Here is a 19,029-nt window from a genome sequence, read left to right as displayed (position 1 = left end):
AAGACTAAGCTTCATATTTCCTTTTTCTCCACTACATTTTCTCCTTTTCATGACAGTTGGCCATGCTAGGAATACGGTGTATAGGACTACCGTCCTTTAAACGAGTGGCTTGCTCGAGTATAAGAGCGGGCCCTCTCTGCAGAATACGGCCCCTATCGTCTTCGTCGCCTTCTCCATTCCACAGCCTCAAACACCAAATAAAAGCTCCGTTGGTGGAGTCTTTGGTTCGTAATGGTGGCCGTCAATTTTCCATATTCTCCATTGGCAAAGTTGCTGGTAAAATTGTGAGGGTTCCTGCTGCGGTTGGCGGAAGCCTAGCTGCTGCCGGTACCTATGTTGCTTATAAAGTTGAACAGGCTTCCAGTTACACCCAGGACCAGTTGGGAAAGGTCAAGGACATTACTGATGGAGTGATGGACTCTTTTTCTGGACTTTGGGACAAGGTCGGCTCCATAGGTGGTGGGAGTGATGGCGGAGGTAGTGGAGGCGGTGATGATGGAGTGGCTCTCGGATCAGGAACTGCTGCAGCGGCCGTTGGGCTTGTTTCCGATGACGATGACGAGACTCTTATTGGGGATGATAGCGAGGAAGATGAAGATGAGGAGTTTGAAGAAGATCCAACTTCAAATGACATGTTGAACTTGACTAGACAGATGATCGAGATACGCAGTTTGCTTCTGAATGTCGATGGCTCGCACACTCTGAAGCTTCCTTCCATAGTGGTGATTGGGTCTCAGAGCTCTGGTAAGTCGTCGGTTTTAGAGTCTATCGTTGGGCAGGAGTTTTTACCCAAAGGCTCCAACATGGTCACTAGGAGACCGATTGAGTTGACCTTGATAAACTCTCCGGAACAAGCCTCCGAAATTGCAGAGTTTCCAGCCCTGAAGATGTACAATCTGACAGATTTTCAGACTGTACAGAAAGTTCTTTTTGACTTGAATATGGCCGTTCCTTTGAATGAAGCCATATCCAATGATCCCATTCAGTTGACCATCAAATCTCCCAGAGTCCCAGATCTCTCGCTCGTTGATCTACCTGGTTATATACAAATCGAGGCAGCTGACCAGCCGACAGAGCTGAAGACCAAGATCAGGGAACTATGCAATCGCTATCTGGAAAATCCCAACATCATTCTGGCAATATCTGCTGCGGATGTGGATTTGGCAAACTCTTCTGCGTTGAGAGCTGCCAAACAGGCCGATCCCAAAGGCGAAAGGACTATCGGTGTCATCACCAAGCTTGATTTGGTCACACCAGAAAGAGCAAAGGAAATTTTGACAAACAAAAAGTATCCTCTCAGAATGGGTTACGTGGGAGTGATTACGAAATCGCCCAGTCAAACATCGTTATTTCGCCGCAAGACGGGTATTCAGGCCTACGTTGCTCAGCAAAACTATGAATTCTCATATTTTAAAGAGCACAAATCCCAGTTTGATGGTACAAGCGTTGGGACTAGATTGCTGAAGAAGAAACTTATGAAGGTGTTGGAGAAGTCCATGGGAGAGAGCCTAAGGCCTATGTACTTGAATGTTCAGCAAGAGCTTGAAGAGACGGCTTACCAATTTAAAGTTGAGTTCAACGATAGGAGTCTCACTCCTGAAACTTATCTGGCAAGCTGTGTTGATATTTTGAAGGGTTCGGTGAAAGAGTTCAGCGAAAGATTTGGTAGACCCGAGCTCAGGTCTTTATTGAAGAGTGAACTGGATCAAAGAGTTTTAGATTTGCTAGCACAGAGATATTGGAATAGACCCGGTTCTCTGGAGTTGACGAATTTGGATGAACTGTCTGCTAGTAACTCGCAGGATGTGTATTGGCATCGGAAACTTGACCTTGCTTACAACTCTCTCACTAAGCTCGGAATAGGAAGACTTTCGACAGGCCTGATCACTGACTCAATCATGTCTGAGATTTCGAATCTGATTAGTGGAACCCCTCTGAGAAACCATCCTTTGATGTGCGATGTCATTCAGGAATGTGCTCTGAATGTTCTGAACAGCAAATTCTACTCGACTGCAGATCAAGTGGAGAACTGTATCAAGCCCTACAAGTATGAGATCGAGATTGAAGACAGAGAATGGTCAAAATCTCGGACCCATTCAGTCCAGCTCTTGAAGGAAGAGCTGAGACATTGCGATGGTGAGTTCAACGCTTTGAAGAACCATATTGGCGGCAGAAAGCTCAACCAAATAATCCAATACTTGGAGACTGGAGACAAATCCAAAGACGTTGAGTCGATAAACTTTTCGCCTCAACTGATTGAGCATGGTAAACATGGGGTCTTTCTGAAAAATAGAGCTGCTTTGATCAAGATGAGATTGACTGGCATCAACTCGAGCGCTTGCAAGTTCAAAGAAAACAAGTACAAATGTCCTGAGATTTTTATGGATGTTGTCTCAGAGAAATTGACCACCACCGCGGTGCTGTTCCTAAATGTTGAACTGCTAAGTGACTTCTACTATAACTTCCCCAGAGAGTTAGACATGAAGCTTTCTTCACTTACTAGGGACCAAGTTGAACAGTTTGCGAAAGAGGATACGAAAGTCAGAAGACACGTCGAACTACAACAGCGCAAAGAATTACTGGAGTTGGTGCAAAACAAGATTGAAGATGTTTTGTCATTGCAAAAATACAAGAATGGCAAATAGGTGGATATCTCTTGGTATCACTCCTTCTTCAAATGCTGGACAGGTATGGCGTGCTTTACAAGCTGGCCAATGATGTATATTTGAGCCAGAAAGAACACCAACGAACTCAAGAACAGTTCTCTGAAAACTGGAAGGCCCTGGAACTCCAGTTTGTATCCAAACAGCAACCATATGCCTTGCGATAATACCCACACCACAGTCATCTGGACTCCCTGCCATTTAGTCAAATCTGTGTTTTCAAGCAACAATGGCAAGAGACATAAGTACCAAATGAAATATTGCGACGTAATGACCTTGTTGAATGTGACAAATGTGAAAGTCTGTAGAAATAGCGTAGTTCCCATATCCATCCCGTTATACCAGAACCATAAAGGCAGCACCACCATCGACAAGCCCAACTGCGGAACGAAACTGATGAGCTTTTCCCAGGAAGCCTGGACCTGGCCACTCGACACGTGGTACATCAATTGGTTATACAGCGAAAAGTTGTGTCTGTGGTCAATTCTGCCCCAGTGATAGAGATAGGAATGTTCCAAGAACTCCCATCCATACATCCAGTACATGGCAACACCAAGCGACACGAAAGAAACCCCAACCGAGGCAGAGAATCGGAAATTCGGCCAACTCACAAGTCTGCTCTGCGACAGCAACAATGTTGGCACGTAGATAAGTGGGTATATTTTCAAGTGGATAGCCAATCCCAGAAGCAAACCTGAACCAATAGGCCTGCCTCTTTTCCACAGCCAAATGGATCCCAGAACCACCACCGTCAACAGACTCTCGGAGCTTCCTCTCGTGCTAATGGTGATTACCATTGGATTCAGAAGCCAGCAAATCGATACCACTGCTCTTTTGCTCTCGCCAGTCAAATCACACAGGATCCAGCCCGTGATCAGATCGCACACCACGAACACCAACTTTCCGAACGAAAACCACCATATATGGCACGGCACAAGCAATTGTGCCAATAACGGAGTGTATCTGTAAGTCTCACGTAAATACGGTGATTTTCCCTCGAGCACGTATTTCGAAGCGTCGGTAAACACGTAGTAATCGATATCCGTGTACTTGACCTCCATTGTGGCATCTTGGTATAATCCGAATGCGAAGAATGCTATTCGCAGTAGGAGGGAGGCCAACATAAGCCATTTAATTGGGATATGTGGTACTTTCATGGTGGTATCAAATTCAATGAAAATATAAGAAGTCCACTAATAGATACACCAATGATAGGCGGGTTATCAAGCGTGGAGAGATTGAAAAATCGAGCTTGTGATGCTCATCTCCGAAATTTTGAGCTTCACGCGATTTGAAGCCTGAAAGGTTCAAAACAGCAAAAACAAACCGGACGAATCCGTTGAAAAACTGAAAAATGGGTGTTCGTCAGAAATTGGACAAGTTCTATTACTACTATTTGTGAGTTTTGGCCAATGAAACATTGTATATGAGAAGCTTCTAACTCTAACTCTGCAACAGCATTCTCCATATTCCAATCACTGTCATTATCGATTCGTGTTTGGTAATTCCCCCAAACAGAAGGCTGGCACTTCAGCAAATTATATTTCAGTTTCACATCGAAACTAATAAAGATTATCTTCTGGTTAAGACTCCAGATTGGCTGTACTACTTCGGACTGTTCGAGCTGGTTTTCCAACTGCCCTTCTTCGTCTACGCAGTGCTCAATTTCACCAACGGGGCTTTCAAAAAGAGAACACACAATTATATCGCGTTCTATGGGTTTAATGCTGCCAGCACAACTCTGTGCTGTTTGTTAGACGTCTGGTTCCACGGGGAAGCCCATGGTCTCGTTCCAAGCGAAGTGTACAACCTCATTGGAGTATATCTACCAACATTCATAATTCCATCCTTGATGATGGTAGATTATTTAATTAGATGATCCATCTACAACGTCTAAACGAATCAGTTGTACTTTCCAATCAACTCGGTAGCAAGCTCAATGTACTGGGCCTCGGCGTCTTCTTGCGAAGTTCCCTTCAAACCTTCCCAGCTTTCCCACTTGTACTTCCCCTTGAAGTCAAAAACACCTGGCTTGGTGGTTTCGTTGTCGCCAACGGTGGCTTGCTTGTACAATCCGTACAGCTTCAAGAGCTCGTCGTCAGAGGGTCTCTTACTTAGAGAGGAAACGGCAGCAGCCTAGGAAGCAAACGAATAAGTTAGAAACAGTCCATAGCGGTTATCAATGCCATGTGTAACTTACTTTGTCAGTGAATTCTTGGGAGACCATTGTAATCAATTACTTTTCAGTAGTCGGGGGAAGGAACAAAGGAACAAACGTGTTTTTTTGGAGCCGATGCTTATGGCGCCTTTTCTCCGCTTTTACGAACACGTGAATTTGAGGTCGTGCTCTGGTAAAAACACTTTGTCGTGCCGTGCGTGATATATGTTTTCTTATATAATCTCTTACCTAATCCTTTCACCAATCAAATGTTTCAAATTTGGAAGCACAGTTACAACATAGTGATTCTTCTACCGGCTCTGTACCACATTTATTTCTCCCCATTCATCATGAGATTTACGAGATACCTGCTACAGGTGAAACCACAGGAGATTCTGGTCAAGGCTGCCAGTGGCAACCCAACGGGTTTGACGGGTATTTTCCAACATCCAAACCCACGTCCAGCTTTGATAGCCCTCTACAACGCAACTTTGGATAAGTTGAAGAAAGATTTCCCACAGGAGTCAGTCTACAGAACATCGGTTGAGACTTTCACCCAGAAGAGACTTGAGATAGTAGAGACTACTGATGTTGTTGAACAGATCGAGGCCAAGATCGGTGCGGGTTTGATTGAAGAAGTTATTATACAGGCTAACGAGGAACTAGAGTTGGCAACCAAGATGGCCGAATGGAAGCCTTGGGAAGAGTTGGAGGAGAAGCCTTTGGACGACCAATGGATTTACTTTGGTAAGAAGATTTGAATCTAGTATTTATAAGTTAAAAGGAAGATTCAAATTAATTATTCACGTATTGGACTCTCTTTGAAAATGATAGTAGCAGAAAGGTCGTGATGTGGCTCAAATTTGGACACTAGTATAAGACCGATACGAACGTTTGAGGACTAACCTCACGCGAAATTTTCAGAGCCAATTGATACTCGGCCTTGTTTCATGTTGTCAGTTGGGAGATTTCTTAAGCAAAGGTCCAAAATGTCGTTTGATTCAAAGCTTCCCCTGGTCTGGATAGACTGTGAAATGACAGGTCTGAACACCTTCACTGATAATATTATCGAGATATGCTGCCTGATAACTGATAAGGATCTAAACTTGATTGACGAGAAAGGATATGAGTCTGTGATTCATGTTCCTAAATCTAAGCTTGATGCAATGGACCAGTGGTGTCTTGACCACCATGGCGAAAGTGGACTCATAGACAAAGTGCTAGCTTCGTCAGCTACTAAAGAACAGGTTGATTCCGAGCTCAAGTCATATATCGCCCAATTCATGAGCCCAAGAGTTGGTGTTCTAGCTGGGAACTCTGTTCATATGGATAGAAATTTCATGATCAGAGAATTACCTGAGACTGTGGAGCATTTGCACTATCGCATTCTCGATGTGAGTTCTATCTCTGAGTTTGCTAAGAGACACAATCCTGATCTTCTGGCAAAGTGTCCTCCTAAACAGTACTCTCATACTGCTAGGGCAGACATAGAGGAAAGTATAGCACAAATGAGGTGGTTGAGGGATAATTATTTGATTGGCCCTGATGGCAAAGAATGAGATTTTTGTTTTTTTGGAATTTTGTACAAATTAAAGATTTGAAGAAACGGCTTTTTTAAGGGTTTCCAAGAATTTGTAGGAAATAAGAGGTTTGAAAAAAAAAGCTTCAAAATGTTGTTCTTGAAATTAGCATTGCCAAAATAAAGATTTTAGCTATAGTATACACAATTTTTCACTTAAGTAGCGAGCTTTCTCTTCTTCGAACCAATGTTGACTCTCTCAAGAATCCTTAAATAATCCTCTTCAAGTCTTTGGTAGGCAGTCTGCAGCTTATCCTTTCTCGTTGGAATATCAAGCTCAACCAGCGAATCTTTATTCTTCACATAGAGTCTCCTCTTGATCTTCAATCTGATCTCCTTGGTGCCAAATTCGTTCTTTAGCATAGCCATTTCTACCAATCTTGCAAACTGTCTCTTCTCCAGCTTCGTCTTGGAGATAACTTTCTTGATCCAAGCACTCACATCAAGTCCACTTGTAAAGTCATTTTCTTCGCTGAATACACCTTCTCTGTATAGTCTCTCCAGATCGCATCTGTCTCTGAGATCATCAAACTGTTCTGAGGGATCCTCAACACATATCTCCAGAACTTGATCGTCTTGAAGAAACTGTTCTACCATTCCACTGTACAATTCTCTTCCATGCCCCTTTTGCTGATATGGTGGAAGGATCACAAACTGCGAGATTTTCTTGCGGATCTTGAGGTCCAACACATCGTTCTTCAACGCAACTAAATCGTGCTTCTCCATGGACTCGAAGTACCAATATGAATACACTGTCGAGAATCCAACAAATGAGGGCTTCTCCCCACTAGTCTTGTACACAAGATAAATCTCCCATACCGGGTCAGTCTCGTCTATGTAAGAAGCGGCCTCAATGAACAGCAGAACAAAAATCCGAATTCTCAGATGTAGCTTCGAAGCCTCAGACAACGTGCTCTTGTATATAGAAAATTCTTCATCACCTCTGTGATATGTTTTAATCTTTGTTCCGGGAATCTCAAATTTATCTGCTTCAACGACATCCAACCATTTGTTCTCATCAGAGATGATGGTTTCTTTAGGCAGAAACTCCAACAACTTGGCCTGAACGTCAATGATGTCATCATGATTCTCCAGCTTAGAGCTATATGTGACTGACAAGAAGGGAAACAGAGCGGCACAGTCGAAAGCAAGCGCGATCTTCAGGTCCTTATAGCCAAATATTTGTTCAGAATCACCAAACACGGGATATGTGAAAGCAGGACGAAAACTAAAAGCACCTTGAGGTTCAGCAAGCGATATCTGGAGTGCATCATTGGACGATACTGTCCACTTATCCGGATCAAACGACATTGTATTGAGGAAGTGCGCACCAAAAGTTGGAAAGGTATTTGAAATATTTAGCAAGATTGAGAACGCGTCAGGTAGCTATTGATTATTAGAGTGTATGACTCAAAATTGCGCCGCAAAGCCAATGACAATGTTCTCTGCATTTTCCAACTGAAATGAAGATGACTGGCCTATATACACCAGTCCTTTGGTTGCAAGAAGCAAGACACCACTCAATGTTGTAACTGCAACCTTTCTGGAACACCGGGAGGGCAGAATTTGTCGCAAAGTAATGGTTCCCTCGTTCGCGCGTTTGGCTATGTGTCGATACAGATTTCTGGCGTTGGGCTCCATGCTGTGCAAAATTGGGTTGTCCTCAGTATATGAGTCCTCATCAATGGCCTCTTCCAAAGTATCAAATCGTCCCCTCGGAGCTCGTGAGCTTGATCTGGATGATGTAGTAGAAGAATCCCTGTTTCTCACAAGCTCAGAAACCAGATCAAAACTGGGTGTAAATGGATCAAGATCAATCCCTGGTCCTTGCAATTCAAACTCGGGAAGCTCGACGTGCAATGTGTCAGTAGTAGTACTTGATTGTGTGGAACTGCGTCTAAGTCTTCTGGCATTTTCAACTTCAGAAGATACTGTCGAATCGAGCAACAACGCTGGACGTTGAGGTAACTCAAATTGCGGAAGCTGATTAAGCTGCCCCAAGATCTGGTTGATTTTTATATCAGTCAATTTTGGCATCTTCCGCTTAGCAATGTCAACCATTAGATTAACATAATTTACTCGGGTGTGTCTCAGATCCTCAAAAGACAAGTAAATAGACTTATCGAACGTGAGTCCTACCCTTCTCCGCTTGGAGGGTGCCATTGGCTTCGCCGGAATATTCTCAGGTTCATTCACAATGAGAGGATCAACAGCCCTGGCTGTATCAAAATGATGCTCCATTGTCAAATCTCCACCAAATGTAAAATTGAGCTCTTCGTCGATCGGCTCAAACTCAATATTGAGATCTAAATCGTAATCCGCTTCTGTCATTGGGAGAGAACTCACATCCGCTTCTACAGAACTGGTTCTTGTCAACCTTCGAGCCCTTCTGAGATTTTCAAGTTCCCGATCCTGGGAATGATATTCAAATGATACGTTAGTGAGATTTTCAGGAGTCAAGTCCATAACTTCACAGTTGAGCAGGTCAATGGCGAAGTTGGGGTCATCTTGTAGAAGCTGTTGACGCGTTTCCATCCCGGTTGTAACCACATTTTTGGACCCATTATCGCCAATTAGATGGACACGAAATTGAGCTGTATCACCTTGCAAAAGTTAGCATGCGCGTTCAAAAATATATTCACAATGATTCGGTCTTCATTACGATACACGTATTCGACCTGCTTCTTGTATACCAGGGTAACTCCTAACAAGAGACTCGAGGCGACTCTAAGTGCCACGGGGTCGATTATTTCAATTTCCTTGCAAGCTCGTGATATTTCAAATTCCTGGATTTTGTTCTTCGAAAGCTGTTTGTTTAAAGTGGAGAGGAGCCTTAGAAAGTTAGTTATGGCAAAATCGGACACGACAAGACAAGACAAGACAAGACAAGACGAAAAGTTGATCCTGCCAAAGCCAGCAGCTAAAAAAATTATACCCACCACAAAGAGGCAATTCCATCGCTACTTCCCTTGATTAGCTCAATCATTGTGTGAATCTCGAAAAGAAGAACGCGTAACAAACCATTCTGGGGAGAAGTTACGATAACGACATTGTCGTGTGGCGCCCCAGAGATAAGCACAATTTGAAAAAATAAAGGCATAAAACAGTCAAGATAACGAATACGTTAGTACAAGGAGATAACAGACCATGGAAAATCTAATTCATCAATCATCGTCTAGACCGTTCAAACTATACACACAGATATCGTCCCACATATAGACAAAATACCACATAAAACAATGCCAGACCAGGTAATTCTCCTCTTCCAAACGCCAAAGGTGTCGCCAAGTAGGATCATGTGGAAATACAAAGGAAGAATAATGCAGATTAGAATGCAAATGGCACTTCCTATCAGGGACATGATCTTTCCGAATTTTGAAAAGACGAACGACAGAATCAGGAAAACAGCGCTCAGAAAAAACCGACCCAGAATAAACATTGCTCTGTGATTATGGCTGGTTGGTTCTATCTGAGGATCAATTAGAGGCTCAGTTTCAGAATTCCGTGGTTTTTGTATCATTGCATCCCAGATACTCAAAATTGGACGAGAAACAAGAGGCAGTTTGGCCAATGGAATGAAGCAAATCAGCGACATGATGAGCGTTTTCACCCATTTGGGAAGACCCTTGTTCAGTAACAAGTTTTGCGTGATCTCATCCAAAACTCCTTCTCCATACATGAGGAACCCAAGAGCACCAATAACGGCATCTGTGGTGTATGCAAATGCAAACGTGATATCCACACATGTTGGATACTTCGACTGCGAATGCATATCCCGTTTGAGCTCAGGAAAAATCACATGACCACCCCAAGGAGCCATGAATATGCCCAGAGAGACGAAAAATTCAACCCAACTGGAGGGCCACAGATTGGTTGCTACCGGAGATAGTAACGAACCAGGGGGAGATGATTGCAACAGTCCACACACAAACACCAGGACAACTACCGCACTGGTGCACAGAATTCCCAAAAAGCTGAGAAAAGACAGTACACTCAATGGTAGAAAATTGAGAAAAAATAGCAACGAACAGATTGCTATTTTCCACACCCTACCACCCATTGAGTCGGCAAAAAGAACAACCATAGAGACACCAGCACCCATAAGGTCAAGTAAAAACGTGCATTTGATCAGCCGGTTGAAGTTCTGCCCGACGACAAGAGCACCGATGTCGCTATATGTGTTTAAATCAGGATACCGGTCTAATATTCTACCCAGCAATATAGCAGTATATCTGGTAGCCAGAGCAGCACATGTGAAACAAAAAAGGCCCAGCACCCAGCCTGCATAATGAAAGCCCAAGGGCAAAGAAAGAAGTCCCAATCCTATTAGTACGTTGATAGCATTAAAAACAGTTTGAGAGGGGGTAGACCTCAGACCACGGATGCTTTTCACGCTGGAAATTGCTTCTGAACGAACCGAAGTCGCTGGAGAAAGCTGCTCAAAATCAACATAGCCATAATTAGAGGATCGTCTCAATGAGGAAGCAAACCCGGCCACAACTTTCGAATCCGGCATCTCTTGCGGGTGGAGAGCTAGCTAGGCGAGAGCTTTTTGACAATGCCGAGTCGATGTAACCGCACGCAGCCAATTGACACGCTGTTGATATGGCAGACGAAGCCGAATGGGGTAATTCTGGTTATGTAAGATCTAATGCAAGATAAGAAACAGTTTATGCAAGCACTCGCACGTATATTATTTCACTATGCTCTTGTTATTTGTAGTACTCTTCGATAACACTTGTGGGCATCGTATACTTTCCGCTGGGCTTGTAATCGAACTCATATCCGAAACCCTTGGGCCCACCGTTCTCAATGGCCCTCTTGGTGTCCGTCCATCTGTTGCTTGGAGCAATGACAAGCACGAACACTAAAAGACCGTACCTGTAATCCTGAGTACCCAGAGCTTCGCCCGTATCTTTGTCGTTGACAGAAATCAAATCCGGTACAGAGGCCACGATCTCTTTTACACCATCAAGGGCCTTTTCACAGTAGATATTCTCGTTCTTGAATGGAATCGTCAGAGTTTCGGATCTGTCATCGTTCTCAATGTCTATCTCACCATAAACATGTCCTTTGAACAATTTCTTCTCAACTCTGACGATTTTACCTTTGAAGATGCACTTTCCCGACTCACAGCCACCAACAGCATCGATGATGATCTCTGGCAAAGCCTCAACCTTGGATTCTTGTCTGGCGATGTGAACTGCCCGGCCAATTTTCCACGACAACGAGCATGAGTTGAGAATAGACCTTTCAGCAATATCCTCGTTGTTAATATAAGTGACCGCACCGCAATGGGCACCTATTTCAGCCAGAGACGCCCGGAAAACTTTCTCCAGTAGCACATCATTGGCGGCCTCAGGCATGATGATTGTATTTCCATTACCATCAGAAAGACACCCTGGGGTAAAAACAGTTTTATCGCTATATGCCATTGGAATCATTTGCCAAATTGTTGGGTATGCTCTTCCCATCAGATCACCATCAATGCATGGGACTCCCAGCTCGGCCGCTATCTTGAGCCCGGTCAGGCCGTTTCCTCCACCAATCTCATAAGAAAGAGTAGCAAATGGTTCACGACCAGTGAAACGGGCCAACATCTTGTAAGCATCAAACATTTCAACACCAGCTAACTGCTCGTACGCAACAGTTGGAGAGCCTGCATAGCCAACTGCCAAAACGCATCCTTCATCACCTTCTGGTGTGTACTTCGATATGGCACTGGGTTCGATGATTTTCACCTCTTGCCCCGATCTGATAATGTGTCTGAGAGCAAGCCAATGGTGGTATGGAGTTCCTCCACCACCACAGCCGAGGATGTAGGTTCCAATTCTCAAGAACTCTGCATCCACCTCAGACAAAATCCACTCCTTTTCGGAGTTGATGTGAGGAACATACGTCTTAGCATCGAATTCAACCTCCACATGCGTGATTTTGTCATTGGAAAAGGACGAGTCCTTAACAACGTGGCCACCAGTCTCAATTTCACCGTCGTTCGCCGATTCAGCAGATGTTAGCTGAACATGCTCGTAGTCCACATCTCCAATGACTTTCACCAGGAACTCAATTGTATTAGGAACATATGGAATAGGGTTCACAAGCAAATCTACCGTTACCACAGTATCACGCAAAGCTCCCTTAGCAACAGCTTCTTCTAAAGCTTGGGCCTTAAGCTGCTCCAAAACAATATCTTTGTCTTCACCAGGCTGAATATGCTTGATGGTCTGGACTGTTGCAGAGATCTTCCCAATGGCAGCACCAATGGCATTGACAACTCCGAAGTATGGGGGTCTCAGAACAACAGAAGCACCATCTAAATGATCAGGAGCAATAAAGGAACCTCCTCCGACAAGTAGAACGGGCAACGGTTCGGGAGACGTCTTCATCCTATCTATGACCCTTTCCATCATTGCTTTCAGTTCTGCAGTGAACATGGCCTTGGTCTTCTCGTCAAACTTTCCCCTGACCAGATCGGGATTACCCACTTCATAGAGAGACTTGTCCCTAATCGAAACATCATCCTGTCCAATTGCAACGGTCACATCTGTGGCAGTGGTAATTGAGCCTTCAAACACCAAACCGTCCTTGATGATGTTAGAGCCCACAGAGTCGGGGCCAACGGAAATCTCATTCTCTGAGACTCTCACACGAGAACCACCTCCCAGACCAATGGACTCAACCTGAGGCATAGAGAAATTTGTTCTGACGCCTCCCAGAAGCGAATAGGCCGAGGACTGTCTTGGAAACCCGGTGGGAAGCAAAAGTCCCACATCGGTGGTGGTCCCACCAACATCAACCACAATTACCGACTTACCCTGAATCGCCTTCTCTTTGGAACAAAGAAGGGCCGCTCCTCTCATTGAGTTTGTGGCCCCGGAAGAAAAAGTTTTCACAGGCGTTCTAATGGCCTCCTCGGTAGACAGAACGGTTCCATCGTTCTGGGTAAGCATCACCGGACATGATAAACCCAAGCTCTTCACAGCGCCCTTGAAAGAAGCAATAATCTTCTTAGCAAATGATATCACAGCTGCATTGAGAATTGAAGCGTCTTCTCTTTCAATAAACCCGATGGTGGAGACCGTATGGGACATGATCACGTCGGCACTGGGTATGATCGATCTGATGATCTCGGCGGCCCTCAGCTCATGGTCTCTGTACATTGGTGAAAACTGTCCATTCACGACAATTGCATTGATACCGAGCTCTTTGATCTTCTCAGCGTGATTTTGGAGTCCTTTCACGTCCAATGGCCTCAATTCAGTGCCGTCCACACGATGACCACCATCAAGCAGAGCATGGTATCCATTCAAGATGTGGGCCAGACCAGCTGGAAAATCAGAAAATGGCAGTGCAAACTGCGAGAAAGGTCCTGCCAATCTTATCACAGCTACTCTCTCGAGTTTGGCCCTATCTTGCTCTACAACAGCATTGATAAAGTGGGTGGTGCCTATGGTAACACTGGCAACCTCTTGCTTTGAGATGTCTGGTCTTTGCTCGAATAAATTTGCAATTGCTTTTTGAATCCCATCACTCACATCCAACGTGGTTGCTGACTTATGGAACGCCAAAACTCCCGAGTCCTGGGACTCCAGCTCCAAAGGGTTGATAAGAACGGAATCAGTGTTGGTCCCACCAACATCCACCCCGATAAGCAGACTCTTTGATTTGGTCATTATTGGTTCTTGCACGGATGGCTAAAGCACTTAGCATGCTCGCAAGAATTGACCTCCTGCATTGTTACTGGTATATATCTCTCTGCACCAGAACCGGCTCAAGCCCTTCTTGTGTTTTATATCTAATCTATCTGTCGGGGAAAGTGGCTCGTGATTGGCTCGAACGGCATACCCGTATCGGGCATCCTGCGATGAGCATGGAAACAGTGCAGGTGATTACGCGATTGCGGGATACTTCCAATTGGATTCGTGATGAGGTTGTCGTGATATATTGGGTATTTGATATCTGCTGCTGGCTTTGAATTTTGAATATCATAGGCATTTTTTACGGATCTTTGGTGGGTCATGGGTTATATTTTCGGAAGATCAGAACGTATGTCTATAGAGACTACGTGAGTCTTGTTGTATTGCTCATAGGTTTCCTGCGCACAGTTTACCACTTCTCTTCCCTGATACATTACATTGAAATACAAAATGTTGAATTACAAATCTTAAATGACAAATTCTGGATGAATTATACAACAATAACGACTCTATGTTCAGTTTTACTTGAGCGAGGTTATTTGGCGACAATTGATTGAGGATGGTCATTTGAGGATTCTTCTTTGGAAACTGTTATAACAAGGGAAACTTTCGATGACAATTACTCAATCACGTTTATTCAATGACAGTTATATGATTACCATCCAACGTCTAACTAACAAAAATATCCAAGCGCAGGACCCAAAAACAAATCTAGCTCAACTGGTTCACCTTGATCTCAGCCATGGCCTTCTCGTTCTCAACAGAAGATGAGGCTGCTGCAGACTCCAAAGTGCCCATGTCTTCGTGGGGGATGATGTTGAACTTTTTACACTCATCCAGGGTAAAGGTGCCAAACTGGTCGTACTCGTCAACCTCACCTAGACCTGGTGGTGGGAAAAAGTGATTGATACCGTAATGGATCACGAACGACACGATGAAACCATAGATATAGGCGAGATAATAGAGATGCTGGGCCCCCAGAGGAATCTTGATTTTCTCATTACAAGCATGAACGAAACCAGGCATGAGAGGAGCAAACCCAATGACCCATGCAACAAAGGCTCTCCAGTTGTAGCCACCGTTGAACCAATAGATAGAGGATGGTGTTGGGTTGAACAAATCGCTGAGCTTGATCTTCCTCTTTCTGATGATCCAGTAGTCACAGCACATGATACCAGTCATTGCTCCCAGCAGAACGGAGTAAGCAGACATCACGTTAATGAAAACACTAGCAGTGGAGAGCAATTGCCATGGGTTCATACAAATGGCCAAAACCAGTCCCAGATAGGCACCTCTTCTCAAAGTGAAGTATTTGGGGAACAAACCAGAAATATCCATGCCTGCGGAGAAAGCGTTGTCGATGGTATTGATGGCCAGCTGGCCTGCCAGCAAACCAACACCACAGAAGAAGGAACCGGCACGCGATTTTGGGTTGTAATCATCGGCCATCCATTGCGCACAAATAAGGGGAGGATTCCATATTCCACCGGTAGAAGGCCAGATCTTGGCAGTGGCCGAGGTAGTGAGCATTCCCATAAGAGGAACAATGTTACCATAGAAGAGGATGGAGAAGACTTGGCCGTAAACCTGGTCACCAGAAGTTTTGGCAAAGCGGTTATAATCTGGCTGATTCGTCAGACCGACGGCAATGGTTCCGATAACCGTCTTGATACCTGCAACAATTGCCCAACCCTTTTCAGAGGACGTGGTGGCAGCTGCAGTTGCAGAAAGCAAAGGACCAGCACCGTGGGCATCCCACAAACAGTAAACCATCATACCAAACAAAGTCGCCCCGAGCATCGTGTTCAATGTCGTGAGCAGTCTTTGCGACCTTTCAGGTGGCATATAGATCATGAACACCATCATCACACAGTACACCACGAAACCAACAAATTGTTTGGTAGTCATGTGGGTGTTCTCAGGCATGGTGTTCTTCATGTGCTCGAACGAGGGGAAGATCGAAGACAAAATCACAGAAACACACAAACCACCGGTCCATGATTGCGTCGACAACCAGACGACACCCAACATGATTCTCTGGACAATGGCCAGGTAAGAACCCTTCATACCCCAGATATAACGAGAAACAACCGGGAAACCAATGTGATAATCGGCACCAACATATCCGTTGAAGACAGCCATCAGCGCGATGATAAATCTACCAATGATGTTGGACAGCATGGCCATCCACACCGAATTTCCGATCGAGATCAGAGTGGACCCAACCGTGTAGTTGGAGATACACAGGTTGTTAATGGCCCAGAAACCGGCAAATGTCCATTTGTCCCAGTTTCTTCTATTAGGTGGAAGAGGCACGATATCCTTGTTAATCCACTGGGAAGGGGTGACTTCGCCTTCGGCACCCTTGAGCTTGACGAACTCGTTGACTCTGTGCAGGAATGACATTATGCCCAGGGTACAGAATCTGAAGAAAAGGAGAGAAGAGAACGTCTACGAAAGGGAGCAAAACAATGGGAGGGCCCCGATTGTATATATATATATGCTCGACTGGTATCTACCGCGATAATGGCATGGTTCCCGGCTGAAACTACCCTTGCAATCAACGCACTGACATGTTGGCTCGATAAGAAAAACCTTCGAAATATTTCCGATAACGTCCCGTAGAGGTTATGAGCGCCTGAACCGTCCTTTCGATGTCGGCGCCAACGTGATGTGATTGGCCTGAGGTGCAGATAAGATAAGCGATGCCCTGTCCACAGGCAATGCAATGCTACGTCTGAAAGTTGGGTCTCTAGAGGCCTGCCGCTTGGAAACGCCAGATGTCGGAGCTGGAGGTGGAGTCATCGGAAGCGCGAAATATCAGCCTCACGCTAGCAGGGCTCTGAGTGGTTCAGATCGCGTATACTGAGATCTTCTCGTCCCCATCTACCTGGGCCAATCACACTCAAGATACGCCGTGAAATGATTCAACAGGTTCTCATTCCAAAGAAGCGCAAGTTCTCAAACAGTCCGTGCACACAATGCGTTATATCTGACCTTGCTTGCGATTCACAGCTTCCTTGTGGAAGCTGTGAAGCTCGACATGTCTCGTGTTACTGGCTGCCCAAGATGAAGAGAAGGAAGTCTGTACCAGCTAGTTCACCCGTCGCGGCGGATTCTTTTTCCGAAGCCGTGAATATCAAAGAGTTAAAGGTTGAGGATATTCTGTGCCATTGGCAGAAAAAGTCGTCCTTGGAAAATATACCAATTCCGCTTCCCCCAATCTTCTCGTCTCCATGCTGTCCAGCTTACCTGGATACAGTAACGTTATCGGTGACTGCCAAAGGACCTTGGTCTTCGCTTGGCCCTGGAATCGTTGCCAAGGGCAACACACAACAATGGGATCGCGCTTTAGCCAAGTTATTGCCAAAGAAATCGCAATGTGATTTGCTGATCAAGCACTACATGGAGGAGATCTCATGGATCTACCGAACGATGCACTTGGCGAGTTTCTGCGAAGAATATGAGAAGTTTTGGGCCTCAAAGGTGAAGGACATGGATACAGCCTTCATCGGGTTGATATTTTCGATGCTGGCTGTAATTTCGCTTTTTCTACCGCAGGACAAAATCTCTGGAGAAGGTTACTCGGTGCTGGAGCTCAGGAAATTGTCTAGTCTATGGTATCATGGATGCCGACAGGCGATGATTGTTTCTGGTTTCGAGATGAAACCCAATTTAACTCATCTTCACACATTCTCGGTCCTGCAAACATATTTCTACGCAATCAACGATAGCAACACTTTGCACTCATTACTGGGCCAGGCGGTGGTGTCTGCCCAGATCCTGGGACTCCACGATGTGAAGCAACCATCCGACGAGAACTACGATCGTATTGACTACGAAATCAGGAAGCGTATTTGGTGGGACCTCTGCTCATGTGATACGTACCAAGCGTTTTGCATGAGTAGACCTCCTTTAATCAGGTGTACATCTGCTGTTACGCCTTTACCTTCGAACTGCCACGATTCGGAGATCACTAAATGCTCTATCAAGGTGCGACCCATGAGTGAGCCCACCTACGTCTCTGTCACGATTCTTATTATCCAACTAATGAGAATCTGCAATCATTTGTGGGAGGAGAATGGAGTGTATACCACGGACATCAACAGAGTCATAGAGGTGGATAAAAAGATGAACCAGCTTTTGGAGCAGCGGCCTTGGTATCTTCAATTCTTACCTGATGGCTCATTGCCAAAGTTGCCGGAGGCTGAAAACATGCATCTTGTACACTGGCAATTTCAAAACCTGTACAGTTGTATCATGACTCAAAAACTAAGAATGTTCAGAGTTTACCTCTCACCCAGGAATCAGTATGCTTACAACGCTTGTGAAGCAGCAATTCACTCAGTATTTGATGTTTATGATCAACTAAGAAAAATCCCAAATATTGAAGGCACATCCACGTTTTTAGTGCAGGGGTATCAAACGTTTTCCGGAGCTGTTGCTCTCAGTGCTTTCTTACTCGTCGAACAGCCCCACAATGCAGACGATGTCTTTGAGGAAGTTGCCAGATTACTTGAAGACATGAAGATTCGCAAGCTCAGTGGTGTTGAGCATCCTGTTGTGACTCAAGGTGCCAAGATAATAGCCAAAATGATGGATATTTTGGGAAAGAGAAAGCTCGTGTCTGACAATGCAACCAAGCAATCTCTGGTGGGAATCTCAAATAAGATATACACGGTATTTGGAGGGAAAGTTGTGGCCAAGTCTTATGTTGATCGTGCTAGTAAGAAGAGGGATGTGACTCCGGTTGCTGTAGGGCCAGCCGCGAGAGTTCTGAGAGAAGAAGAGGTTGAGTCTGCGAGTAACTCGCCTCATACCTGGGCAGCTTTCAATGAAAAAGGACTTTTGAACAATCTGGATTGGAGTTTATGGGAATCGTTTTTATTGGATGAACCAGCAGAAGATTCTAGGGTGAAAGAAGAGGGTTAA

At 44.8% G+C, this 19,029-nt stretch overlaps 12 protein-coding genes across 12 annotated transcripts; 5 read left to right on the top strand and 7 right to left on the bottom strand.

The window, feature by feature from the left end:
- Positions 1 to 62: 62 nt before the first annotated feature.
- Positions 63 to 2,645, top strand: KUCA_T00002214001 (uncharacterized protein; the record flags this gene model as incomplete). The annotated part of the gene is made up of 1 exon (XM_022604472.1): positions 63 to 2,645. One exon carries the CDS (start codon positions 63 to 65, stop codon positions 2,643 to 2,645), a length of 2,583 nt encoding a protein of 860 aa, XP_022458250.1.
- A 17-nt stretch (positions 2,646 to 2,662) lies between these two features.
- On the bottom strand, positions 2,663 to 3,820 carry KUCA_T00002213001 (uncharacterized protein; the record flags this gene model as incomplete). Its single annotated transcript, XM_022604471.1, has 1 exon — positions 2,663 to 3,820. One exon carries the CDS (start codon positions 3,818 to 3,820, stop codon positions 2,663 to 2,665), a length of 1,158 nt encoding a protein of 385 aa, XP_022458249.1.
- A 197-nt stretch (positions 3,821 to 4,017) lies between these two features.
- On the top strand, positions 4,018 to 4,542 carry KUCA_T00002212001 (uncharacterized protein; the record flags this gene model as incomplete). The annotated part of the gene is made up of 2 exons (XM_022604470.1): positions 4,018 to 4,061; positions 4,122 to 4,542. The coding sequence occupies 2 exons, from the start codon at positions 4,018 to 4,020 to the stop codon at positions 4,540 to 4,542; spliced, it is 465 nt and encodes a 154-aa protein (XP_022458248.1).
- Positions 4,543 to 4,565: 23 nt separating this feature from the next.
- On the bottom strand, positions 4,566 to 4,890 carry KUCA_T00002211001 (uncharacterized protein; the record flags this gene model as incomplete). Its single annotated transcript, XM_022604469.1, has 2 exons — positions 4,566 to 4,799; positions 4,864 to 4,890. The coding sequence occupies 2 exons, from the start codon at positions 4,888 to 4,890 to the stop codon at positions 4,566 to 4,568; spliced, it is 261 nt and encodes an 86-aa protein (XP_022458247.1).
- Positions 4,891 to 5,171: 281 nt separating this feature from the next.
- On the top strand, positions 5,172 to 5,582 carry KUCA_T00002210001 (uncharacterized protein; the record flags this gene model as incomplete). Its single annotated transcript, XM_022604468.1, has 1 exon — positions 5,172 to 5,582. One exon carries the CDS (start codon positions 5,172 to 5,174, stop codon positions 5,580 to 5,582), a length of 411 nt encoding a protein of 136 aa, XP_022458246.1.
- Positions 5,583 to 5,810: 228 nt separating this feature from the next.
- Positions 5,811 to 6,380, top strand: KUCA_T00002209001 (uncharacterized protein; the record flags this gene model as incomplete). Its single annotated transcript, XM_022604467.1, has 1 exon — positions 5,811 to 6,380. The coding sequence occupies one exon, from the start codon at positions 5,811 to 5,813 to the stop codon at positions 6,378 to 6,380; it is 570 nt and encodes a 189-aa protein (XP_022458245.1).
- Positions 6,381 to 6,556: 176 nt separating this feature from the next.
- Positions 6,557 to 7,711, bottom strand: KUCA_T00002208001 (uncharacterized protein; the record flags this gene model as incomplete). The annotated part of the gene is made up of 1 exon (XM_022604466.1): positions 6,557 to 7,711. The coding sequence occupies one exon, from the start codon at positions 7,709 to 7,711 to the stop codon at positions 6,557 to 6,559; it is 1,155 nt and encodes a 384-aa protein (XP_022458244.1).
- A 99-nt stretch (positions 7,712 to 7,810) lies between these two features.
- On the bottom strand, positions 7,811 to 8,935 carry KUCA_T00002207001 (uncharacterized protein; the record flags this gene model as incomplete). Its single annotated transcript, XM_022604465.1, has 1 exon — positions 7,811 to 8,935. One exon carries the CDS (start codon positions 8,933 to 8,935, stop codon positions 7,811 to 7,813), a length of 1,125 nt encoding a protein of 374 aa, XP_022458243.1.
- A 649-nt stretch (positions 8,936 to 9,584) lies between these two features.
- Positions 9,585 to 10,916, bottom strand: KUCA_T00002206001 (uncharacterized protein; the record flags this gene model as incomplete). The annotated part of the gene is made up of 1 exon (XM_022604464.1): positions 9,585 to 10,916. One exon carries the CDS (start codon positions 10,914 to 10,916, stop codon positions 9,585 to 9,587), a length of 1,332 nt encoding a protein of 443 aa, XP_022458242.1.
- A 196-nt stretch (positions 10,917 to 11,112) lies between these two features.
- KUCA_T00002205001 (uncharacterized protein) lies at positions 11,113 to 14,073 on the bottom strand (the record flags this gene model as incomplete). Its single annotated transcript, XM_022604461.1, has 1 exon — positions 11,113 to 14,073. The coding sequence occupies one exon, from the start codon at positions 14,071 to 14,073 to the stop codon at positions 11,113 to 11,115; it is 2,961 nt and encodes a 986-aa protein (XP_022458241.1).
- A 735-nt stretch (positions 14,074 to 14,808) lies between these two features.
- KUCA_T00002204001 (uncharacterized protein) lies at positions 14,809 to 16,503 on the bottom strand (the record flags this gene model as incomplete). The annotated part of the gene is made up of 1 exon (XM_022604460.1): positions 14,809 to 16,503. One exon carries the CDS (start codon positions 16,501 to 16,503, stop codon positions 14,809 to 14,811), a length of 1,695 nt encoding a protein of 564 aa, XP_022458240.1.
- Positions 16,504 to 17,019: 516 nt separating this feature from the next.
- KUCA_T00002203001 (uncharacterized protein) lies at positions 17,020 to 19,029 on the top strand (the record flags this gene model as incomplete). Its single annotated transcript, XM_022604459.1, has 1 exon — positions 17,020 to 19,029. One exon carries the CDS (start codon positions 17,020 to 17,022, stop codon positions 19,027 to 19,029), a length of 2,010 nt encoding a protein of 669 aa, XP_022458239.1.

This window comes from Kuraishia capsulata, genomic scaffold, assembly GCF_000576695.1.
Source record: "Kuraishia capsulata CBS 1993 genomic scaffold, Kuraishia_capsulata_scaffold_2, whole genome shotgun sequence".
Taxonomy (NCBI): Eukaryota; Fungi; Ascomycota; class Pichiomycetes; order Pichiales; family Pichiaceae; genus Kuraishia; species Kuraishia capsulata.
Note: the sequence above shows the minus strand (reverse complement) of the source record. Positions and strands in the feature narration are given on the sequence as shown.